This window comes from Mytilus galloprovincialis, chromosome 11 (genome assembly GCF_965363235.1).
Source record: "Mytilus galloprovincialis chromosome 11, xbMytGall1.hap1.1, whole genome shotgun sequence".
NCBI lineage: Eukaryota > Metazoa > Mollusca > Bivalvia > Mytilida > Mytilidae > Mytilus > Mytilus galloprovincialis.
This window is the reverse complement of record NC_134848.1, coordinates 6,943,903-6,970,376: the sequence shown is the minus strand read 5'-3', so window position 1 is coordinate 6,970,376 and position 26,474 is coordinate 6,943,903. Positions and strand designations below refer to the sequence as shown.

At 32.5% G+C, this 26,474-nt stretch overlaps 1 protein-coding gene across 2 annotated transcripts in view; it reads right to left on the bottom strand.

Moving 5' to 3' along the window:
- LOC143050963 (uncharacterized) overlaps window positions 1-8,471 on the bottom strand; it is a 28,541-nt gene extending 20,070 nt beyond the window's left edge. Inside the window, exons 1-3 of one of the 2 annotated variants that reach the window (XM_076224056.1) lie at window positions 8,344-8,471; window positions 7,129-7,205; window positions 5,845-5,916 (exon numbers count right to left, since the gene is read on the bottom strand). In XM_076224056.1, coding sequence (XP_076080171.1) covers window positions 5,845-5,916; window positions 7,129-7,205; window positions 8,344-8,398 — 204 coding nt within the window. In that variant the 5' untranslated portion in view covers window positions 8,399-8,471. The remainder of the gene's footprint in view (window positions 1-5,844; window positions 5,917-7,128; window positions 7,206-8,343) is intronic. The other variant, XM_076224057.1, reaches the window with a different exon arrangement.
- Between the last annotated feature and the right edge of the window lie 18,003 nt (window positions 8,472-26,474).

Below are 26,474 nucleotides of genomic sequence, written 5' to 3'. Positions count from 1 at the left end.
CTCTCCATAGATATAGGACGATGTGGTATGAGCACCAATGTGACAACTCTTCATAGATATAGGACGATGTGGTATGTGCGCCAATGTGACAACTCTACATAGATATAGGACGATGTAGTATGAGCACCAATGTGACAACTCTCCATCCTTTACATAGATATAGGACGATGTGGTATGTGCACCAATGTGACAACTCTACATAGATATAGGACGATGTGGTATGAGCACCAATGTGACAACTCTCCATCCTTTACATAGATATAGGACGATGTGGTATGTGCACCAATGTGACAACTCTACATAGATATAGGACGATGTGGTATGAGCACCAATGTGACAACTCTACATAGATATAGGACGATGTGGTATGAGCACCAATGTGACAACTCTACATAGATATAGGACGATGTGGTATGAGCACCAATGTGACAACTCTACATAGATATAGGACGATGTGGTATGAGCACCAATGTGACAACTCTCCATAGATATAGGACGATGTGGTATGAGCACCAATGTGACAACTCTACATAGATATAGGACGATGTGGTATGAGCACCAATGTGACAACTCTCCATAGATATAGGACGATGTGGTATGAGCACCAATGTGACAACTCTCCATAGATATAGGACGATGTGGTATGAGCACCAATGTGACAACTCTCCATAGATATAGGACGATGTGGTATGAGCACCAATGTGACAACTCTACATAGATATAGGACGATGTGGTATGTGCGCCAATGTGACAACTTTACATAGATATAGGACGATGTGGTATGAGCACCAATGTGACAACTCTACATAGATATAGGACGATGTGGTATGAGCACCAATGTGACAACTCTACATAGATATAGGACGATGTGGTATGAGCGCCAATGTGACAACTCTCCATAGATATAGGACGATGTGGTATGAGCACCAATGTGACAACTCTACATAGATATAGGACGATGTGGTATGTGCGCCAATGTGACAACTCTACATAGATATAGGACGATGTGGTATGAGCACCAATGTGACAACTCTACATAGATATAGGACGATGTGGTATGAGCACCAATGTGACAACTCTCCATCCAATAGATATAGGACGATGTGGTATGAGCCCCAATGTGACAACTCTCCATCCAATAGATATAGGACGATGTGGTATGAGCCCCAATGTGACAACTCTCCATCCAATAGATATAGGACGATGTGGTATGAGAACCAATGTGACAACTCTACATAGATATAGGACGATGTGGTATGAGCACCAATGTGACAACTCTACATAGATATAGGACGATGTGGTATGAGCACCAATGTGACAACTCTACATCCAAATAATTTATGAAAGTAAACCAGTATAAACAAGCAAAAGTGCCACGCATGATATACGTATGAAGGCCATTACATGCGAAAGTCATGCGTGGATCATGCGAAATATGAAGTATGCGTAACTCGTATGATCTTTACACGCGGTTTTCGCACGTTTTAAACATGCATGTATCGCATTATTTCTTAAACGAATGATTTACAAATAAAGGCTATTACATGCGTAAATCATGTGTGAATCGTGCGTAAATCATGCGGTATCTGAAGTATGCGTTAAGCGCATGATCTTCACATGCGCATTTCGCACGTAATAAATACATGCGTGTATCGCATATATTGTAAACGCATGATTTACGCATGAAAGCTAAGTACATGAGAAAGTCATTTTTGTATCATGCTCAACTCATTCGATTTTTGTAATAGTTGTAAATCTCATGTGTTTTATATAAATCATTATAGATATTGCATATATAAAGTCAATTCTTTACTTGCTTTTAACATTCTGCATGCCAGATCATGGCAGATGTACATGCATATTGTAAATCTCTGCTTAAAGCTTTTAACTTCAAATATTGGCATATATGAGTACAAATGGAGTGATTTCTTTCCAGCAAAGACCACATGATTAATCTAATTTAATTAGAAATATGAAACAAGGGCGGATTCAGCCATTTTAAAAAGGGGGGTTCATAACCCAGGACAAAAAGGGGGTGTTCCAACTACATGTGCCCATTCAAATGCATTGATCGTCCAAAAAAGGGGGGTTCAAATCCCAGACCACCTCTGGATCCGCGCCTGTGAAATATTTAAATAATTTAATATATCAATTTAATGAAAAGGGTAAAGTAATATATACAAAATAAAATGGACATTCTCTCTTGAATATCCATGTAGAATGTTTAAATGGATTTTAAATCAGAGTTATCATCAATATTCACCTTTTTTAGCAACAATTTATTGTATGACTGAGATTTTTTGTATGTAGATATAGGAAGATGTGGTGTGAGTGCCAATGAGACAACTCTCCATACAAATAACAATTTAAAAAGTAAACCATTATAGGTTAAAGTACGGCCTTCAACACGGAGCCTTAGCTCACACCGAACAACAAGCTATAAAGGGCCCCAAAATTACTAGTGTAAAACCATTCAAACGGGAAAACCAACGGTCTAATCTATATAAACAAAACGAGAAACGAGAAACACGTATATATTACATAAACAAACGACAACTACTGTACATCAGATTCCTGACTTAGGACAGGTGCAAACATTTGCAGCGGGATTAAACGTTTTAATGGATCCAAACCTTCTCCCTTTTTCTGAAACAATAGCATAACATCACAACAAAGAAAAACATACGATAAAATATCAATTGGCAGACTTAACTCAATCAAAAAACGTATGATTAAACAATGAACGAATAAATTTGATCTGCGATATCTGAATACAAATGCACAGTTAATTAAATATTAGAGACAAACATTCATGACCAAAAAGCTAACAAACAAATTCAAAAACAGGACATGACTGAGAAATATTTAACCAATCAATGTTCACTTTAGAAAAAAACCGGTTTTTTTATAATCTTGAAGTTTATACAAATGTTGTAAGAATAAGTGAAGATATTACAAATAATCAAAGCTGGTGTACAGACAAGATCCGTATAAATAAAAAATGACAAAAAAGCATTATAAACAGTATCAACAGGTCGAATTAACAAGAAAATACGATTTGAGAGTACTCGCAGTTACTGACAGCTAGTTAAAAGCCAAAACCAATTAATAATAAAAAATCATGCATCAGAGACTAAAATCGACTAAAACACATCACAGGGATTTAGTATTTTAACGTCATTAATAGTCAAAGAAGACATGACTTGTGCAATGCCAAAAATAAATGTATCGACAGGTAGTAGTATAGTGAAGAGCGACTTCTATAGAAATAAAAGTTAACGTGTCTGTGTCTCTATACATCTCGCCTCAAAAGATAATGAAATTTAGTTATTGCATTAGAAACTTATTTCAGTTGCGCACTAGGTGACTATAAGGGAATGCAGATAACAATTATATTGCTTTAAAATAAAGTATATATATATACATATTGTCTGTTCCATCCAAAGTTCCAGAAATACAACTGTGACATTAAAACCAAACCATACAAGAATATGTTTTTTTCAAAAATTTTCACTTTATATTTGTATAAAAATGAAAATAGAAGATACCAAAAGTTGTCAAAACCTTAAAAAAGAAGAACTCATCAAACCATGACCAGTGGCGTAGCTGGGTCATTTTACGTGTATGCCCAAACCTTGGCGAGGGATATGAGGGGTTCCAACCGCTCAATGTTAAAACACCTGAGGGTAGTGGATTCGAAAAGAAAAGCTATCGAGAATGAGATATCATAATGATTCCTGTCAGTAAAATATCATTGATAGCAACTTACTTTTGAATCTAAATGGTTTATTTGTTTTGGTTAAATTTTGTAATATGTTAACCTATTCATCGTGTTAAACTGGAAGCTAGCCAAATGGTCATTGGTTTTAGAGAAAACGTCCAAACCAATATTACTTTTAAATAAGTTTAAAGCTGGGTGCCGTGAGTGAGCATACAATCGACAAAAGCACCTTTAAATGAACACAAAAAAAATATATTTCTAAGAGGAGCAATATGAAAAAATGCTGGAACACCTAGGTTCTTCCCACAAAAAGTGATCAATTATTTATCATTCCTTTAAAGGGATTTAAAAAAATCTAAAATTTTCTTTTGATATTTTTTTCTTGATCTGGAAAATTTCACGACAATCTATGAAGGTTTTATAAATTGAGCATGTAAAACAATTAATTGCGTAAAGAAGAGTCCGGCTATCTGTCTATCAGAAAAGAACAGAAAAATGAACGAAAACAAATGCTTTCAAAATTTTAGCTTTAGACATTAGTCATAGAAAAAGGTTATTCGGCATTTTCATAAAATTCGATGAAGGTTCGACAAGTAGTTAATGTAATTGAGAAATAACAAAATGTAAGCCCAAACTGCGACCCCTTATTAATTGCAGAAAGAAATACATTTTGTCCTTAAAATGCGGAAAAATTAAAGATATAATTGCATTATAACATTGGTCTGAATACTTTTTTGATCATAAACAGTTTCTGTCCAACTTTCGTAAAATTTCACGGAGAGTCATTCAAAAGACTTTATCCACATTCGGAACCTAAATATTGACGCCGCTTTGTCTCGCTTTTGTGACATAAATCACAGGCTCGACAAAAATACAAATAGCATATCGAATCTGAGCAGATAGTGAATTGCGTTAAATAGAAGAACGAAGTACGTAGAATTCATAGTAGATTCAGACTTTTACAAAAGATTCGAACAAATATATTAATTTTGAGTAAATTTAGTCCCTCTTATTCAAAATTACAATCCATTGAAAACAGAAGCACAGGCTGATGTGCTTTTGACCAGTTTTTCTTATTCTATGTCGATTATTTGTTTTTATTTTTCAATATTCAAGTGTACGCCCGGGCGTTCTGACGTACACGTAGCTACGCGCATGCAGACAATAAAAACAATAAAAACGATAAAATAATTCACTTCATAGTTTTATCATGACTACGCACGATAATCATGTGTTTTGATTAACGCATGATTCTCATGCGTTAATTTATTCCATGTAATACGCAGGTAGCTCTATACGCATAATTTTCGTGTGGGAATCATACGACAATCATGCGTAAATTTACGCACAATTATCGGATGTAGCTCGATTTGGGCGTTTTCCGTGCGAAAAATTCGCATGATTTACGCATGATTTAAAGATTATCATGTGTGGCACATTTACTAGTATAGGTCAAGATACGGCCTTCAACACGGAGCCTTAGCTAACACAGAACAGCAAGCTATCCCCAAAAATTACTAGAGTAAAACCATTCAAACGGGAAAACCAACGATCTAATCTTTATAATCTTTATAAAAACGAGAAAAGAGAATCATGCATTCTTTTAATATATACAGAAATATGATATTCAGCAATTGGCGTTAGTTGATGTGGTGCATACCTGTGCTTCGTTTCTCGTTTTTACATAGATTAGACCGTTGGTTTTTCCGTTTGAATGGTTTTACACTAGTAATTTTTAGCTTACTGTTTGGTGTGAGCAAAGGCTCCGTATAGAAGACCGTATTTCGACCTATAATGGTTAAATTACTTTTATATATTGTGACTTAGATGGAGATTTGTCTCATTTCAATACATAATCACTTTTTTCAGGGAATTGACTGAAGTTTCTTTAGAGTGATACACGTTCAGAATGCCGAGGTTACAAGGTCTCAATATCATGCACTCAATACAATTGGGTTTTTTTTCTATTATAAAATCTAAAGTTAATTCGGCTTAAGCTTGTGCTAGGACCGTCTTAAACTTGCAGTGATTGAGAATTTTTCTCCGTGTTGAAGGTTTTTTTGTGTGTTAGATATATGACTGTGTACATTTGTATCTTGTGTTTTTCCTATAATACTACTTTCACTTTTTGACAAGCAACCAAGACTGTATATATCTACACCATACTCGTCAGGATATCTCGACAGGGAACATGACTATAAAATGTACAGGAACGTTAACATTATAGATAATACTATTAGGTGAGGGTATGAAGGGAAGTTTACAGCACAGAGAATAATGTGGAAAATATGAAGAACAGAGAAAGATTGACCCCCACAAAAAAAATAATGAATAGAGAATACTAGTAATGAAGTACCGAAATATAAAGAATAGAGAATAATGTGTTAAAAGTACATCAAAGAATAGAGAGAAGCGGAGTAATATAGTTAAGGAATGACTGTAATATTTTTTCTGTCTATGAAGAAATAACATAAAAAAATTGGTGCACACTAAATAACGTGCATAGCGGGTTATTTTAGTGTGCACCACATTTTTTATGTTTTTTCGAATAGACGGAAAAAATATAACAGTCATTTCTTATAATTTAATTCTGAATTCCATTTAAACCGTAGAAAACCATGAAAAAACGTTGATAACGTCACGGTCACATGACTTAATTATGTCTATGGGCTGATAACAAAATAACGTCAGCCCATCAGAAGACGCGTTACATCCAAAATTGAATTATTTAAGAATACACAAGTAAAGCTCCCCATTCGAAACTTATTCAGTTTAAGCGTTTTTGATAGCCATGTTTGCATTAGGACTGGCGAAAGAAGGCTATATGTAGGTAACAGAATAAAACTCATATTTTGCCTGTCCGGGGATAAGTCAACGACACATTCAGACGTATCGAAAGGCTTATTGCATTTGCTCAATTTTTTTTTTTGGGGGGGGGGGATTGTAATTCATTTGCAAATAAAAATACTGCTTTTGTTCGTAATTCTTTCGGAAACAAAGAGTGTGTATTTTTTTTTAAAGCAACGGTATCAGACTATAAAAATGATTTGATTTTCACTGTTAATTTGAATATTACTACAAGAAACGAGAAGTGCAAAACACTAAAACACCACAGCAGTGAAAAAAGTTTGAATACCTTAAAAAAAATCATCCACCGTATTTTTGTCTTGCTTAGATCAGAGACAATTCAATAGAAATAATAATTTCAGAAAATAAATCTTTCAGTGCGTTTGCCATATGCAGTGCGCATGTCAAGAACTAAAACCAGAAGATCACTGGCTGTTGTTTTCTTTGTTTGTTTGAAATTATCAAAATTTTGAAAACATTGTTTTTGATCTGTCCATGTTATCTTGACCAGATAGTGTGTTTGATATTCAATGTTTGTTTACTGTAACGTTATTCCATACCTCGTCTTGACCACAGCTTGTTCTGAAGTAACATTTAGAAACACTGTTCAAATTTTTACAGTTGTAGCAGCGTAAACCTACAATATAAAAACAAATTCAAGGTGGTACCTAACACTACAGGGAGAAAACTCTATAAAATCAGCTAGACGTTTTAATTACCTTGTGTTGTAAAAGGAATATTAAGCTTCTCAATGATCAAAATTGGTGTTTGTCAAACTGCTATATAACCAGTGTAATTTTTCTGATAAAATGGTTGGTTCATATTTTTGGAAATTTTTATATTTTTGTCATAGGGTGAAAGTAAATCATTTGTCAAAATTTTTATGAAAAATGGGGCTCGTTTAATTTTCTTAAAATTTTGACAAAGTATTTACTTTGACCCTTTGACAAAAATATAAAAATTTTAAAAAAATTTAACCAACCGTTTTATCAGAAAAATTACACTGGTTATATAGCAGTTTGACAAACACTTATTTTGATCATTGAGAAGCTTTATATTCACTTATGAACACAACGTCATTAAAACGTTCAGCTGATTTTACAGAGTTATCTCCCTGTAGTGTTAGGTACCACCTTAAACGAGCCATATTTGGTAAAGGAGGACAGGATTGTGGTAATGGCGATAAAAAGGATAAAAAATGTGTTGGTTTTTTTTATTGTTTTCTTAAACCTCAACACTAACTGATAATTCGCCGTTTCAGAATCTAATGCATTCTGGGTAATTTTTCAAAAGCGTACACCAAAGCGTTGTGATTGGTTTAAAACGTTCTAAACAATGAAAATTCAACCAATGACGGAACGTTATTTTCATTTAGGGATACGAACAATGAAATTACCGATGATTCTTTAGATTCTGAAACGGCCAATTACACTTGATATTTGTATCTTTGCATAATTGAAAAGTAAACACATTTTAACAGTACTTTTATTTAGGGGCAAGCTGAGGACCACCTCCGGGTACGTGATTTTCTCGCTGCTTTGAAGACCTATCGGTGACCTTCGGCTGTTGTATGCTCTTCGATGGGGTTGTTGTCTCTTTAACATATTCCTCATTTTCATTCTCAATCTGCATTGACTGTTAGCATATCACTAAAAGGATATTGTGCATAGGACAGTATTTCCTAGTATGAGGAAATCATATTATTTAATAGATTTATGTTAATTCTACCTATATACCTCGGTAAGATAAATGTTGTCAATATCTACAAAACTTACCACTCACTAAAGAGAAGCAGTATACGAGTTGAATTAATATCCCAATAAGGAACATTGTATTTGACACAGATTTGATCGAATTATAAGATAAGACATTTAGTGCAAGAAATTCATATCTCTCACACAGGTTTTAAAGTATGCCTAAGACCTATAATGACTAACAATAGAATTATACAATTCGCCGTTTCAGAATCTAATGCACCCTGGGTAATATTTCCAAAAGTGTACAGTAAAACGTCATGATTGGTTAAAAATGTCATAAACAATGAAAATTTAACCAATGACGTGACGTTATTTTCATTTAGGAATACGAACAATGAAATTACCCATGATGCTTTAGATTCTGAAACGGCCAATTGAAAGGGAAAAAAATAGATACAGCACAGTTCTTTTAAGCCTTCTACTGGTTCGTCTAGTAATTTCAAATATCATCTGCGCATTCCTTTATCGTCAAATACTGCTGATAATATGAACCAGAGACATATAAATACAGAGATTGGCAACTTATCGTTACGGCTATTGACCAGCGGTCAACTTCACGCGTGTGCACGAGATTTCTCGAGAGTAGAAAATTCGCCAAACAATCCGCCATTATTGATTATTTACAAACAGCTTTAACGTACAGAAAACAACCAAATTATAATAAAATACAATCTATATCAACACAATTCAATTAAAAATAACTTAAATTTATGAAGTGGCATAGTTTTTTTTTATAATTTTAAGCTTTCTTTAGTAATAGTTAATAAAATTATAGGCGAATTTATATCCCGATTCAAGAAGCCCAAATTTTAGATTCAGTACTCGATAAGGCTCCCGACTTTTGGAACAAAAATAATTAAAACTAAGCAATATTTCGAGGTTGTGTTTGTTTAAACAATGACATATAAGGTCTATAAAACGGTTTCTTCTATTATAGTTGGACTAGGATAATCCTGAATAAAATGATCGTTGGATAACAAAACTACTTGAATGGTCTCAAAATGGCTTCAGAGTCATAATGTTCTTTTACTTGAAAATTAAAGCAATGATAATTAAATTACTAAACACATGCTAATGTTCTTGTTGTTAAGCTCCATTGATACAGGTTTTAATGTTGCTAATTAAAAATCTTGATCATGGTAATAAAACTGTTTATAATTTGACACCTATTAATAAGTAAACATCCTGTAAGGTACACGAAGTAAACATCAAACATGTTAGGTTATCAGTAGCTGTATGATTCTTCCTCTTAATAAGTTAGTAACTCATGTAATTAAACCACTTGGACATGCAGAAATGTCACCTGTTGTTAACAAATTGATGAAGTCTTTCTAGATTAATTATTAACATCATAAACAAGGTAGTGTGAACCCCTGGTGTTAAAACTTGAAACTTTTTATCACAGTGTAAAGTAGCCCGACATATCTTGTCAAGTTGTTATGCTTAATAAGTCATATATGCACCACGAAGCCATTTAAATTAAGTACAAAGCCACTTTGACATTTTGTTTTCATATAAATAATTATTCAATCTTGGCGGAATTGATGATTCTTAAAGTTTTTCTTAGGGAAGTATTACAAAATTAACATAGCATGCATGGACAGGACCTTAAATACTTTTAAAGGACATGCACTTTTGCATATCCTTTTTTTTTTTTAACAAATGCGTCCTTGTTAAAAGGATGAAGAAAAAAATAACATTTTCGCCTAAATTACATTTCAATTGTTTTCCATGTTGTCTTGAGGTGTGTCCAAGGAACCCAGAGATAGATTTCAGAATCTTGTCAAAGTCAGGACATTTGTAACCAAAGTATAGCAGTAACATCTGCACTTAAACTCTTGTCAATTTCCTTGACCTTTTTTTTGGGGTGGGGTGGGGGGGGGGGGTGCACACCTGTCGCTAGAACAAAGTCGTCGTCACTATCTACAATTGGGTCAGTGTCATTGTCGTCCAATGATAAAAAATCTGTCTTGGACATCGTGAATATCACAACAACCACCAAGCATCAATTTTAATATAGATATAAATATTGAGATGATAGAAAGTTAATTTTAAAAGGGGAAATTTCGCTTGCTGACATCTTCGACATTACACAGTTATTTCTTGCAAAGATAATAATTTTCCACATACACACCTAATCATGGGACCCCCTAATTAACAGACCGATTGATGCTACATGTAAACAGTGTCATTATTATTCACCTGCGAATTTGTTTACAATACAAGATTTTAATTCTGAAAGTCTTTGTCACAGGCACTTGTTTCTATCCATTGGAAGAAAATATACGTTGATAGTGCCGGTTCTTCCAATGGATAGAAACAAGTGCCTGTGGTCTTTGTCCTGGTCCTTAATACAAAGAAAAACAACAGGGTGTTCCGAGTGATTATTATCGATTGCCTAGACTACCGCTAATCTCGTTATCATATGATTAGAGGATGCTGGGTACGAGTTTACACGCGTGAAGTCAGCGAGATTTACAAGTCGCTAATCTCTTTAGTATACATGTCTCTGTATGAACACTCAATTTGTGATAGATGTGAATCATACATCTTATCTTACCTCCTATACATCTCTAGGAATATGATTGGTTAAAAGCGTCCTCGCGGAAACCATGTATATTTAATATTAGGTTAGTTGGGAGACTGGGCTTATTTCATACACGGTTAGTAGTGGAGTTACGTCCCTTTATATTCCATATAAGGTAATAAGGAGGCGGGGCTTATTTCATACACGGTTAGTAGTGGTGTTACTTCCCTTTAGAAAAACAAAACAGTACTCAGAAAAAAATCATAAAGATTTCAACAGACGAAGAAAGTGATGATAAAGTGAAATAAATACATAAAACACATTTAAATCTAACAAGTGGTCATTGTTGGCATCTGTTTTTGTAGGATCAAAGGAAGAAGTTTCTTTATCATGTTAATGCTAACTGTATTGAAGACTTGCTCATTTTGATAGGTCACTAGTATAATTTTACACGTTAAGATAGTCGGTAAGATAAATTCGTTACATAGTATGCTAGTGACGTAATATTCAATTCAATTCAAAGCTTTATTTATAGTCGGCATGTTACATAACAAATACACATAAGCTCTCTGAGCTTTTATAACCGACAAATACATACATTTACATAACAAACATACACAATACAAATATTAAAACATAAAAGACATAGAACATACATTTCATGCACATTTAGGCTGCACTATTTAAATACTATATTCTATACATGCATAAGAATAAGCACTAAAAGCAAACATAAAAACTAAAGCACAGCATTCACAAATTATAAAAAGCTAAGCAAATTAACATTCACAAATATTATACGCTCTCACCCCATATGGAATTTACTATACCGTATTATGTCACTAGCACACTATGTAACGAATATTATTTATGATCTATGACGTTAAATTACAAATCTGAATTTTAAAGATTGTCCAGTTTAAACTCTTTTAAAATACAATTGATGGAGCTTGATTTTTCGATTTTTTTTTTGGATTGGTTTTGAACCAGTTTTTCAGCTAATTGCAGACACCAGTTTGTCGACGGATCTGTTGATTTATCGATTATACTTATTTCTTTTTCCTTGTTTTGATTTGAATTTGCAAGGCTTCTAGATCAAACTTCATGGTAATGTAGGAATCAGTTGCGGATCCAGAAAAGGGGTGGGGAGGGGTGGGGGCGCTCCAGTCATGCTTCAGTAATTCCCTAGAATTCATGTTACACACCACATAGTGACAATTGACAGTCTTTTTTCGTCTGATGAAAAACCTGTAGAAATTCATCATATCGGAACTAAATTATACGCCATTTCATTATCTAAACTTTATTTACTATTTCTACATCCATTCTGGCCGATTTGTTTTGTACTCGTATGAAGAAGTATTCATTCAAAACCGTCTGAATGATTATAAGAAGAAGCACCTTGCGAAATTCTTGAATTTTACTTTATGCTATAAATATTGATGATGACCCAAAACTGAATATTCAGTCAGTACTTGCATCTCATATATCCCGTTGAACTTGAAAAAAGGTGCTTTCTTTAAAAAAAAGAAATGCAATCGTAAACCTAAATGCTTGTTTGGCATTACATATTTATTTAGATAACTGTTTAATAAAGATGTATTTTTAATACCATTTTTGTGGTATAAGAATTAAAAACTGACATTGATTGTTTACTTAATGAAACTACAGTTCAATGTGGGTTGTTATATATTATATATTAATGATTGCCCGCGACCAAGGAATATTTTTCTCTCCTCTCTCCTAAAAGACAACATGCTAAGTCACCCGCTGGATGTTCCATTTCAAGGTGCTGTTTTTTTTATAAGAGTTAGTTTTTAGGCTAAAGTTCAAATACAAATGTGAAGAAATGTTATCAATAAATGATTATTTGTGTTCAAGAAATGCAATACGTGAACCTGTAAAATAGCTGGGTTTTTTTTATTGAAATTTGATATATATTCATGTTTATTTGAACAATGGCTTGATATTGATCATTAATAATATATTTACACCTGCTCTGCAAGGTTTTTGTGATGCTTAGGGTAGTAAAAATTGTCAATTTTAAGTTGTGTGCTTTGTGCTCGTAAAAGTTTTTGATGGCAAACCTCTTTTTGTAAAAACTTTAACTCGCTTTGAAGATATTATCCGAATGTCCCTTTTTACTTTAATGTTTTCTGATATTTCAATTTATGGGTCATGAAAAATTGCACTACATCCTCTTCACCTTGGCGACCGAAACCAATTCATTAATAAAGTTATTTTGTGCCTAGACAATACAGCTTAAGCCTTGTATGTATATGGATAAACAAACAAAATTGAAAACAACAAAACAACTAACACGATCAAACCTGAAATTACCACTGAATACCCAGCATCTAAATATTAGTTTGTTTAAAGGCCACATTTATGAACTGTTGTAACCCCCCCCCCCTTTTTTTTTTTATCTGAACACGATTTGTTCATTAACTTTTAAAGGGTGTCTTTTACATGGTAAAGTTACACTACTGGCTAATGAAATGTATAAAATTCTTTTTAACCAGGTGTATTCATAAGCTAATGTCCCAAGTCAGAAGCATGTTGTTTAGTGGTTGTCTTTTTTTGTGCAGTTCATATTTGCTTTTTGTTTCTGGTTTGAAGTTAAATTATATTGAATTGTTTTTTTATAACAGTGTTTTGGTGCCCTTGGTAGGATGCTGTCCAATGTGCCCAGCCTTTGTTACGAAGGCTATATTATAACCTATAACTGCTAATTTTGACTACGCTGTGTCTAACACTCCATAGAGAGTTGTCTCATTGTTATTCCTACCACATTTAAAAAGATATTCCCTCTGACATTTGACAAATTCATTAAAATAATCTACATGTATATATTGAAATTGAACTGAATTGCCTTGTTTTTAGTTTCTTATATTGGCCTATCTTTTTTCTCTCTTGCTGGATAGTTTTATACCGTTCATTTGGGGGCACTGTGTAGCCTACTGATCAGTGAGATGGCTCAAAATTTACACTATTTTACATTTTCGTACTTTTAAAATATATATTAAAACCGAAAAGTCATCATCTGATCGTCTTCAAGAAATAATAATTATTTATTTTTATTTTGACGAACATTTTAAAGAGCCTTAACTGCAAAAGGAACATATAGTTAGATAATCTGTTCCCTGTTCATAATTATATAATAGAAATTATTTTTTTCTTAACACATGACAGAGGCAAAATCCCTTTGATACTGTGGCATAATCTGGATAATGCACAGGTCAGGTCTGCATTAACTACTCCATTTATTGCACAGGTCACGTGTACTTCACCTCCTTGACAGATGTTTATTGTACAGTAATTTACGTTTGTTGATTTCATTACTACTACAGATATTTGTTTTTCTCCATTTTGTAAGAAATATCAAGTTGATACATGTATCTATACTCGGACATACAAATCAGTCACTTGATAAACATCAGAATAGAAAACATACAAAACAAATGTAGTAGCATTACAATCAACCAAATAAAATAAGATAAAGAACACAGGTTGTTATAATACTAAAATTATTTTTTCCATCAACATAAAATAATTTTCATTAAAAAAAATGAAAATAAATAATCATCGACATCTTCCTATTATAGTCTTGAGATGTAAGTCAAAAGTTATCACAACCTGACACAGTGAAAACTAAAAAAAAATAAAAAATGCTTTTTCATACATTTTATGTACGGCTTTAAAGCAACTTAAAATAACGATTCAGTGTCAACAATTTAAAAAAAAATCTGTGAGGTTCACATCTTCGTTACAAAATTGAACACGCAGTTTTGAAAGAGCTGTTACTTGGTAGTCCCCGATATTTTCCTTCTGGTTTTGAAACATTTGATACATTTTCTGTATTTTGAATATTAACTTGTTCAGGTAGGATTGCACGAGTATCCGATTCGGTTAATGGTTTGGGATCCTCAACTTTTGTCTGCTTATTAGAAGGATTCAAAATGTTAGAGACATCTTTTAGCATAGAATCCGCAGGTCTTTTGTAGGTACGAACAGCCTTTTCACTCCTGTGACCTGTTCTATCCATTATCACTTCGCACTGACTCCTGCTTGGTACAATCTAGTTGCAAGTGTTCTTTTTCCAGAGTGGTTACTAAAATTCCCCTTTAGTTCTCCCCTTTTGGCATATTGTCTTCATGAGTGACTCTAATCTATTAGCACCCAGTATGTGGTCAAACTTAACAGAACCATCTGATAAAACAGGTCTACGATAAAAAGGATTGCTAACAGATTTATCAATTTCATATATTGTATTCATATAAATCTGATACGATTCAAGTATCTGACAATCCTTCTCTCAATGTTGTCTGACAGATTTTGGTGCAATATAGCGATGACGTAGCCCTCCATTATATGTTTTATTATCCTTACCCCAGAATTCAATATAGTTTCCGTTATCATCTTCTCCTAACTGTATTTGTGAAATTTGCAGATTACGGTGCTCGTCACGACCACGTAGACCAAAATATTTACAGTTGTAGAAAAAAACAGTATGCAATAGACTTTCGGATGAATGATTACCAAACACAGACTTGTCCCACACTATTTCTTCCTGTTCAACTGAAATCGGATCTGCTTGTTTTACATTTATACCATACCCATCTGATGTTAATTTTTTCATCTGTGCGTCAAGTATTTGTCTTAACCTCAGAAATCTGTCATCAGACTCGTTCAAAAAGTTAAGATTAGAAACACCTTATGACCGCATTCCTCTTAGAAGTCCAGTTACAAGAAGATAAAGTGTTTTCGCTGGATATTTCTCTCCATTCTTTTTTCGAACTTCTACTACAAAATTTCCTAAAATGCTGTTAATATCTTGAACAGACAAATCCTTCAGGTTTGGTATAATTAAACCACTACCAATTTTAGAATTCTTCCAGTCTTCATAGACATTAACTGCCCATTTTGTGGCTTTCTTTGTGTTTTTGTTCTCAGCATCTTCAATAAGTGTATCAATTTCATTGTTTGTCATTTCTGCAAACCTTGATTTGACTCCTTGTTCCTGTTCTTTAGGTTTTTCATCCTGAAATAAGATAATATCACATAATTCATCACATGGCAGAGGCAAAATCCGGTAGTGGCAAATATTTCATGAATATTCCGGATGAGGACAAATAAACGATAAATCTAGTCGGAAGCTTCCGCAAATGATTATATCAAGGGTTCAAGTAGCGGATCCAGAACTTTTTATTAAAGCGGGAGGGCTAACTGACCTAAAAGGGGGACGCTCGTAATGTTCTAGTGATTCCCTATATAATTAACCAAATTTTCCCACAAAAGAGGGACTCGGGACCCCATCCCTTGGGTCCGTCTATTGGTCCGCACCTCAAATTATGCAATAATGGGTCTGCGCGTGGCAGATAATTCTAAAACAAAGACGTACCTTGACGTTTTTTATCTTTCCGTTTTCCGAAGAAACTTGCAACCATAGGTCTTTGTCTAGTCCTAAGTCAAATGAAACAGCTGAGGTGTCGATTAAATCTCCAGATGCATTCTCATTCTTCACAAAGTCCTCTATATTTACATTTCTCAGTTCCAATGTTTCTAATACTTGTGATGAAATCATATCGTCCTCCGATAATTCATGATGAAATCCGTCCATTTCAGCTTCTTGTTGGGCGGATGTGATGCGATTTATGCGGGAAAACTGTTAACGTTATGTGTTATGTGTTATGTGTTACAACAGTTATTGACCAATCAAATCGGTATATGGAATTTAATTTGCACAGCACGAGATGACCCAGGGTCACTCGAGCTGTCAGATTAAATCCCATATACCGACTTGCTTGTTCAATAACTATAACTTATCTCTATCTGCATCTATCATCACTCGGTGTCTATAAATTTAATTAAATTCGTTATGCCATTGTTTGAAGTATTATTTCTTACATCTGCATAGTCAAATGTATAATATAATTTGGATTTAGATTTCAGTTTTATTTTTTTTCTTCATATTTAATATATACTTATTTCACATTTTGATAACGAAAAGGATTCAGATGTACCTTTAATAATCTCATTCGTTATTTTAATCAAGAAGATTATATGACCTCCTTGTTTAAATATAAAGGAAATAATGTTCAGTTACAATATTTAAAATTTTAAATAAAGAAATTAACTGTATTTCAATGTGCAATTTTAAGAAAATAATAACGGACATGTACTTTTATAATTATCTTAACGTTATTTTCAATAAACATTTTTTTTTTGTAAAATCCACATTTTTAACATCTATTTAATATTAGATGATATACGTCCTTAGTCTATCCTAGATGTCAAATTAAAAAAAAAAAAACAAGAAAGACTTCCTCTTAGTTTCAGTATGAAAACAAATAGATAGCCTGCTTTGTACATCATGTACATATCAGGGGCGGATCCAGGATTTTGGAAAGGGGGCGAAGTAATAAATTTTGCCGAGCGGAGCTAAAAAACATAAAATAAGTGTAAAATGCATTTTATTTAAAGTGTAGGGGCTGAACATTTTTGGTGCCATATTCTCTACATTGATTGTCTATTATAAAATGATTGAATGGATCCAAAGCTATGTACTATTTAATATATTTGAAGTGGAATTTGTAAGTAAAAAATGGACATGGGAAATTCCCGTTTGTTGTATGGTTAGTTAGCATAACTTTACAGATTTCTTGTTGTGAACAAGATATACGGCTATTCAATGAAATTTACAATACGACCGACACGAAAAAAAAACAAACAAGAAATGTTTATCCATTGAAATGTTTGGTTGAAATGTTTCACCCAACAATGGAAGCGAGGGGTACAAATCAAACAAAAGCGAAACGGAAACGAAAATGAAGTTGTGAATAACGTTCGACACATGGAGTCATATAAGCCACACCCAGCAGGCCGGTTGCAGTCAGGCTTTGAAAAAAATATTCAGTATATCAGTTCGACGGAATAGACCTTCCGGTCAGATATGGGATACACATGCAATCCTCCCCCCCCCCCCCCCCAAAAAATAAAATAAATATGCATGTTTTAAACGGTTCCTGGCGGAGGCGTGTACATTTTGTAGTTGCTGTAAAGTGTAAGGGTGGAACATTTTCGATGCTGTATTCTCGCTATTAATTGGCTATCATAAAATGATAGTATGGATCCAAAGCTATGTACTGATAAATTTGATGTGGGACTTGTCAGTAAAAAATAGACAGGCTGGATTATCGCCCCTGATACCAAGGTTTCTCGTGGTGAGAACTCTCATATAAAAATTGAATTTTTGTGTTAAAAAAACCAAAAAAATGTCTAAAGACTGGGAAAATGAATGGGAAAGTGACATATGCAACAGACAACCATTGCAAACCAACCCATATAATGATAAACACTTAAAACCGAGTCAAAATATATCTGACTCGACAGAGAACGTAAACAATATGGCGCCTACTTATGAAAAAGTAACTGCTGGTAACCTCACAATTAACACAGATACAAACGGAACAAAAACGAACGATACAAACGGTGTCAAACCAATATTTATCAAAGAAACAGACGTTTTTGGAGCCTCAAACCCACCCAAAGAACTTTGGCTCACCCACTTAGAAATATTCAGAGGAATGGCAATGTCAATAAAAAGAGAACATATAAAAGGAATTCAGAGAACAGGCAAAATGTGGAGGTTATACTTAGATGCAGAAGAAGACAGGCTTAAACTTCTAAGTGAAGGAGTAGTCCTCAGAGGAAAGACCATCCCTCTCCTTCCACATAACCCAAACAACCCCAACTATAAAAGTAATCTAAAAAAAGTCAGGGTAAAGAATGTGCCATTATCTGCAGATGATGGACAGATACAAAGAGAATTAGAGAAGAGAAACATCAAAGTTATTTCCATAAACAGAGAGAGATTGAGAGTAGACAATCAAATGACAGATTGCCAAACAGGAGACAGAGTGGTTTTCTGTGAGAAATTTGAGAAACAACTACCAAAAACAATGCAATTTGGAAAATATCTTGCTAGAGTCTCACACTTTGGCCAGATAGATATAAACACTCATTTTATCTGCAGTAAATGCCTCCAACATGGCCACTTTACAAGTGACTGTCCCAATGAATGGATGTGTAGAGGCTGCAACAAGTCAGGACACAAATTAATAGAATGTCCAACATTTTTTGAAAACATGAAGCAAAAAAAGACAAAAGACCAACAAGAGAAGGAAAACCAAATAACAGAACCTGAAACCATAATGCAAGAAACAAAACAAAAAGAACACATAGAAGATATCACACAACAACACAATAAAGAAGATGACAATACAGATGAATGTACAGATCTTTTTACTCAATCAAGTGCTATTTTTGAACAGAACACAACAGTTACCACAGATGACAAAAAAGATCTAACCCCAGAGAAGAAAAAAGAAAGAAAAAAGAAAAACATACCAGAAAAAAATGAAAGCCTTTCACATAGTGTAGTCTCAAAAACCAACAATACAAGTAAACAAACAAAGGAAAAAACAAGTCAGAAACAATTGGACATTAACAGATTTACCACTCCAAATAGAAAACAAGAAACTCTAAAAGGAAGAACACCACCAACACCACCAGACCAAGACAGAGAAAACAAGGCTTCAAAGATGTAATCGAAAACTTGCTTAATCATATCTTTTATCTTAATACAAAAATAAAAAAAAAATAATGTCATTGTATATAATGTATATAGTCTTTTCGATACTTAGTTATCATTTATTACAAAAGTGTAATAACACATATAAACTCTATATGTCATACATTCAGTATCAACATAAAAGCAAATGCCATCTGAAGTATTCTACATTAATGATGATACAAGCACTTTTGTATTTTATCAACATACTTACTTGTAAGACATGTATTAAATCAAATACATTTTCAAACATGGGTTTTCCCATATCTATTTTTAGTAACAATTTAAACTTTATTAACAACAGATTTAATGCAACAAGATCGCAACAAAGGGTATTCAATGAAAATAAAACAACAGCAATACTTACACTATCTGTTCTGACAATTACCAACTGTCAAATCTGGCCTAATAAACCTAAAAATAAATCAATAAAATTAAATAAAGTATTACATATTTATATAAATAAAATTTCATATAATTTGTACATGATGATACTGTTTGTAGATAGATGTTTTCAGGTACATAAACACAAGTTATGTAACACGGTAAAGAAATCGTGTAGTAAACGAAAGACTTTGTGTTCTAGAACTTCTTTTATTACAATAACGCAATGTGAACATTTACAGCTATATATACATTGGTTAATATGTAATTTGTTGTATACTATTTGTTACGAGAACACAACAGAGATACCAAAAGACTTTCTTACAACGTATAGGTACTCTCTGTTTTTATCATACATGTGTTACAGTTTGTATGTTACCATCATTGTACGCGCATGGCGTGCATGCTTGCGCTACTGTTATGTACTCGTAGTTCTATATTGTATACATTGTATAATATGTAAACATCTTATAACATACATAAGATCAGAAAACATCTTAAAGTTTATATTTAAAGTTAGAACAAACATGCCAAGCAATCACATACGGCTAGCGGAAACTTTAACTAAACTAGGCACATTTAGGAAAAAAGCTAATAAAATAAAAAATAAAAAATTGAAAGTCCCAGATAAAAATATTTATATAAACAACAACTATGGATGTGTGAAGACAAAACAATGCCCATTTTTATCTTCATTTTTAAAAATTAAATGTGCACTAAGAAAGGAAAGAATACACAAACCACCTAAGACTAGAATCAAAATAATAAACAATTTTGAAATTTCAATAAATGGCACTAAAAGTAACCCAACAGCTTTAAACAACTTTACCATCAAGTTGTCACGTGTTACACCTTTAGAATTTATCAACAAAGAAAGTAGTTACGAGTCAGTCAAGCGTACTTTAAATAAAACAAATAACAAATTTAAAAACAACCAATATGATAAAAGACATCCATATATGTACGTTGAATGTTAAAGGACTCAGAGATAAAGAGAAAAGAACAAGATTTTATCAATGGATAAAAAATCAAAAAAGTCTTATAACTTTTATACAAGAGAGTCACTTTGATGAAAATCTTGAAAAAAAATTATATACTGAAACTAGTAACGTTATCTATTTTAGTCATGGTACAACCCAAAGTAAAGGGGTAGCCATTATAATTGATAATAAGTTAGAATGTAAAGTAATCAATGAAAACAAAGACAAAGACGGTAGAATACTAATGTTAAACATAGAAATAGAAAATATAATTTATTCGCTCATTAACATATATGCACCAAACATAGAAACGGAAAGAAACAAGTTCTTTAAAAATCTGTCTGATTTCATAAGTAATTATGCAATTGGAACGGTAATAATAGGCGGCGACATGAACGATGCACTATCAAACTTAGATAGAAAACTTACTAATGGAAAACGCAAAAATATAAAACCAGTAAATAGTTTAAAATCTTTAATTAAAACACACAATCTAATCGACATATGGCGATATTTAAATCCTAAAAAAATACAGTATACCTGGAAAAGACAAAACTTCAGTCAAGCTAGTAGAATTGATTACTTTTTAATAAATAAAGATTTTGTGCTCAATACAAAATCAAGCGACATAAGACCCGCACTAATAAAAAGCACTGACCACCAAGGCGTGTCTCTAAAATTACAAAGCGTAACGGCCGAGAGTAGAGGTCCAGGATACTGGAAATTAAATAATTCCATTTTAGAAGAAAATGAATATTGTAAAGAAATAGAAATAATTATTGCAAAATACAAAACAATTATGCAAGACACAACTACGGATGTGCATCTTCTTTGGGACGCGATTAAACTTGATATTAAACTGTTTACAATAAATTATTGCAAAAGCAGAGCTTACAATAAAAATAATGAAATAAAGCAAATGGAAAAGAATTTAACAATCTTAACCGAAAAATATCAGAAAAATGAAAACAACGATATTTTGCAAAAAATAAATCAAATTGAAAATCAGTTAGAAAAACATTATGAATATAAAGCTAAAGGCGCCCAATTAAGATCGAAACAAGATTGGGTAGAAAAAGGCGAAAAAAATACAGCTTACTTTTTAGGCCTAGAAAAAAATAAACAAACAAAAAAAACAATAATAAAACTAAAAGATGACCAAGGAAATATTGTTACAGATCAAAATAAAATACTTCAAATTGAAAAGGATTTTTACGAAAAACTATATTCAAAAGAAAATGAAAACATAGCCCAATCATGGGAATATATTAACAGTACCGAAGTAAAAAATAAATTATCAAAACACGAAAGTCAGACGTGTGACGGATATGTTACAATAGAAGAATTAACATTAGCAGTAAATAATTTAAAACCCAATAAAAGCCCAGGTAAAGATGGTATCACAACAAATTTCTATAAAAAGTTTTGGCAATCATTAGGCCCAATCCTTGTTAACATCTTTAATACAAGCTACGACAGGCAAAAGCTACCATTTTCTCAAAGACAAAGTATTCTTAATCTTATATACAAAAAGAATGATCCACTAGATCTTTCAAATTATAGGCCAATCTCCTTATTAAACTCAGACTATAAAATACTATCTTACACATTAGCTCAAAGAATAAAAAATGTACTAAATTTAATAATAAATGCAGACCAAACAGGATATATAAAAAAACGATATATTGGCTTTAATCTCAGACAAATACAAGACATCATAGATTACGCCGACAAATTCAATGTTGAAGGTGCAATTTTGTTTCTAGACTTTTCAAAAGCATTTGATACCTTAAAATGGACCTTTATGTACCAAACTCTCGAACATTTCGGCTTTAATAGTTCATTTATTAACTGGATCAAAACTTTATATTCTGATATAAATAGCTCTGTATTCAATAATGGATGGATCTCTGCACCAATTAGTCTAAAAAGGGGGGTGCGTCAAGGATGCCCCTGCTCTTCCATGATCTTCGTGATCGCAGTTGAAATCATGGCATGTAAATTAAGGAATGATTATAACATTAAAGGTTTTGAAATCAAACTTGACCATTCAAAACATAATCTGAAAATTTCCCAGTTAGCAGATGATACCACTCTGTTTCTTAAATCAAAAAATGAAATAATAGCAGCATTAAACGTTATTGAAATATTTGGCACATTTTCTGGTCTTAAATTAAATAAAAACAAAACGGAAGGCATTTGGATAGGAAAACTGAAAAATTGTAAAGATAAAGTAGATAATATAAAATTCACAGATAAACCCGTTAAAGTGTTAGGATTATATTTCGGCACAAATAAAGCAGAATGCGCAAAACTAAATTGGGAACACAAATTTGAAAAAGCAAAAAAACTCATGAAATCTTGGGAAAAAAGACATCTTACTATCATCGGTAAAATTCTTATAATCAAATCACTCATTATTCCACAATTCACATACTTAGCAAGTATGACAGTCATAAATAAAACGTACAGCGACAATCTAGAAAGAGAAATTTTTAATTTTATTTGGAACGGTAAACAAGACAAATTAAAAAGGTCAACTCTCATAGCAGATTACAATACAGGAGGACTCAATATGATAGATATCGACAGCTACTTTAATACACTTAAAATTAAATGGGTATCAAGATTAATGGAGTCAAAACATGAAAATTGGTCAATTATTCCGAGATTCTTTTTTGATAAATACGGAAAAAACTTCCTTATCTTCAAAATGAATTTAGAACTTAAAAATTTAAAACTACTTAAAATTACAACTGAATTACCAGAATTTTATCTGGATATTGTAAAATGCTGGATACGGAAAGGTGGAGGTCAAACTAAATCACCCACTAACTTTAGAGAAATACGCAAAGAAATTATATGGGGTAATAAAAACATAAAAATAAAAAATAAAACATTATTGATGCTCAATTGGATCAAAAGCAATATAATCTATATTAATGAAATTATTGACGAAAACGGTCAAATCAACGAAAAGACAATACTGCGTAAGTTAGAAATAAAACACAACTGGATAGCCGAACTATCAATACTAAAAAAAGCTATTCCAAAATGTTGGATAGATATCCTGAAAACAAATAAATCTGTTAAAACCCAAGTTAGTATTAACGAAAACATAATTAGAATGAATGAAACAGAAATAAATTTAGCAGATCTTGATAACAAAACCGTCTATCAACATTTTATAAAAAACAAAATAACCCCAAACATTGGAATAATAAAATGGCAAAGAATATTAGGCGTAAAACCATTACAAATTAGACACTCCTTATCATTTACAAACAAAGAAATATACACAAACAAACTTAAAGTTTATAAATGGAAATTATTTAGCTATATATTGCCGAACACAGAAAATCTTTTCAAATGGAAAATATCTAATACGTCAGAGTGTGCTTTATGCAAATGCACAGACAATTATCAACATTTTTTTATCGATTGTGAATTTTTAAAAGACTTGTGGAATAAAATAACAGATAAAATGAATATCATAAACTTCTGTAAGAAAATAAACTTAATAGATATAGTCTTTGGATATAAAATAGGAGACCGACATTATAATGACATAAATCTTATTATAACGTTGATAGGTTTCTCAATTTACAAATCATTTTACACGTCAGAACAAAGAACAAAATCCGCCGACATATACAACATCTTCAAAAAAGAATTTGAATTATATTTTGAAGTTAACAGATGTGTAAAAAAACGTAAAAGTAATCTAATTCGCAAATTTCAAAAATTTCTTTAAACTGTTAGATTATAAAATACGTAAACATAATATTCATATATAGTTTCGAAACATAACGCACAAAATATTTACTCAAGTATCTTTAAAACGAAATACTATAAATGCAAAATTAAATTTGACATCTCAGCGGCCGTAAAGAAAAACCCATAAATTACACCTATTCTAAAACTTTAAATCAAAACACAATAAGGTACATATTATGGGGAAAGACAATAAATTCATATTTCGATTATAATAAACATATAATATCTTACCTTTTGATAATAATCCAAAAGCGAAAAGATTAACACATGAACTATATTATCCTTCAATCATGTCAGGTTACGATTATTTGATTACACTAAGACCTTGCACGATTTTTCTAAACGAGCAATATGTGTCAGGTAGACTGTATCCAATTATGAGAATGTAAAAGTAAAGGTCAAATACGGAACAAAATTACGTAATTATAAATGTGAATGATTTGCAATTATATATGCTTATATTGTATTTTTTTCTATTTGTAATTGACTGTATATTGTAATTTTTTCTATTTGTAATTGACTAGCAATTAGTTGGATTATATTATAATTTATAAATGTATGTTTTATAGACAAATTAAACTAACAAGCACTAACAAAATTTAATATATACTACTAACGGTTAACGAGGCCGGGATAAGGTACCGGTATTTGATGTATCCACTAACAAATGTGAAAAACTATCAATAAAACATGATTTACCTTTAAAAAAAAAAAAAAAAAAAAAATAGACACGGAAAATTCTCACCGGTTTGTTGTAAGTTAAGTTATCATAACCTCACAGATTTCTTGTTGTTAACAAGTTATACGCCGGGCTATTCGATGAAATTTACAATTTGACCGACACGAGTTAAAAAAGAAAACAAGCAATTTTTATGCAAATGCTTGCTTAATATGTTTCACCAACAAAATTAAGGGAAGTGAGGGGTTCGAGATAAACCAAAGGCTACGAAGGAGTCTGAAATGGCAACGAATTTATGAATGACGGTCGACAAATGGAGACATACAACGAAATGCCGCACAACTAGGCAGATTGCAGTCTGGTTTTGAAAAAAAAAGTATTCAATATATCAGTTCGCGGCGAAACAGACATTCCGGTCAGACATGCACACCGCGGCCACAAAAAAATAATTCTGTTTGAAATTTTCGTTTCTTATAGCAAAAAGTGGACAATATTATTGTTTTCAATCCAGATACGGCCAGAATTTTTGTTTATGGAAACAGAGTCAAAATTTTTCTCTCAAATATCTAAGACTGCTTCCTCAAATCAAATGGTTTGTACCTTATATTTTAAATTATCTAGAGTTTATAATGACTTAGGATCATTATTCAGCTATGTTATTTTTAAAATAGGCTGAGGCGTTTGGGGTTAAACATGTTTTCGTAGGTAAATAATATTGCTGTGGAACTTTTTTTCATGAGAGTGAAGCAGTCTATAGAGTTTTACTTTGGTGGAATAGTGAAATAGAAGTCAATACTTCTTTCTCAATCCTGTGTCGCTTTGAAGGTGTCATGATTGTCATCCTCAGCCTAAGCAATGTCTTACAGTAATATGAATTTCAAAATGACTGAGAGACGTTTTTTCGACGCACCATATATAGCGAATCGCATAACTTTGACAATCAGTAAAATCTAGCGAATAATATCCTTATAAGTAAAGAATTGTCGCATAAAAATTAAATACTAGAGTACACGGGAAATGGCAAAGTTCACGAAGTCTAGTCTGATTAATCATTTTACCAACAAAAAAAAAGTCTAAGCAAAATGGGGGGGGGGGGGGGGGGGGGCGTACGCCCTCAACGCCCCCTCAGGATCCGCCACTGGTTTCATACCATGGTATTTTTTTCAATAT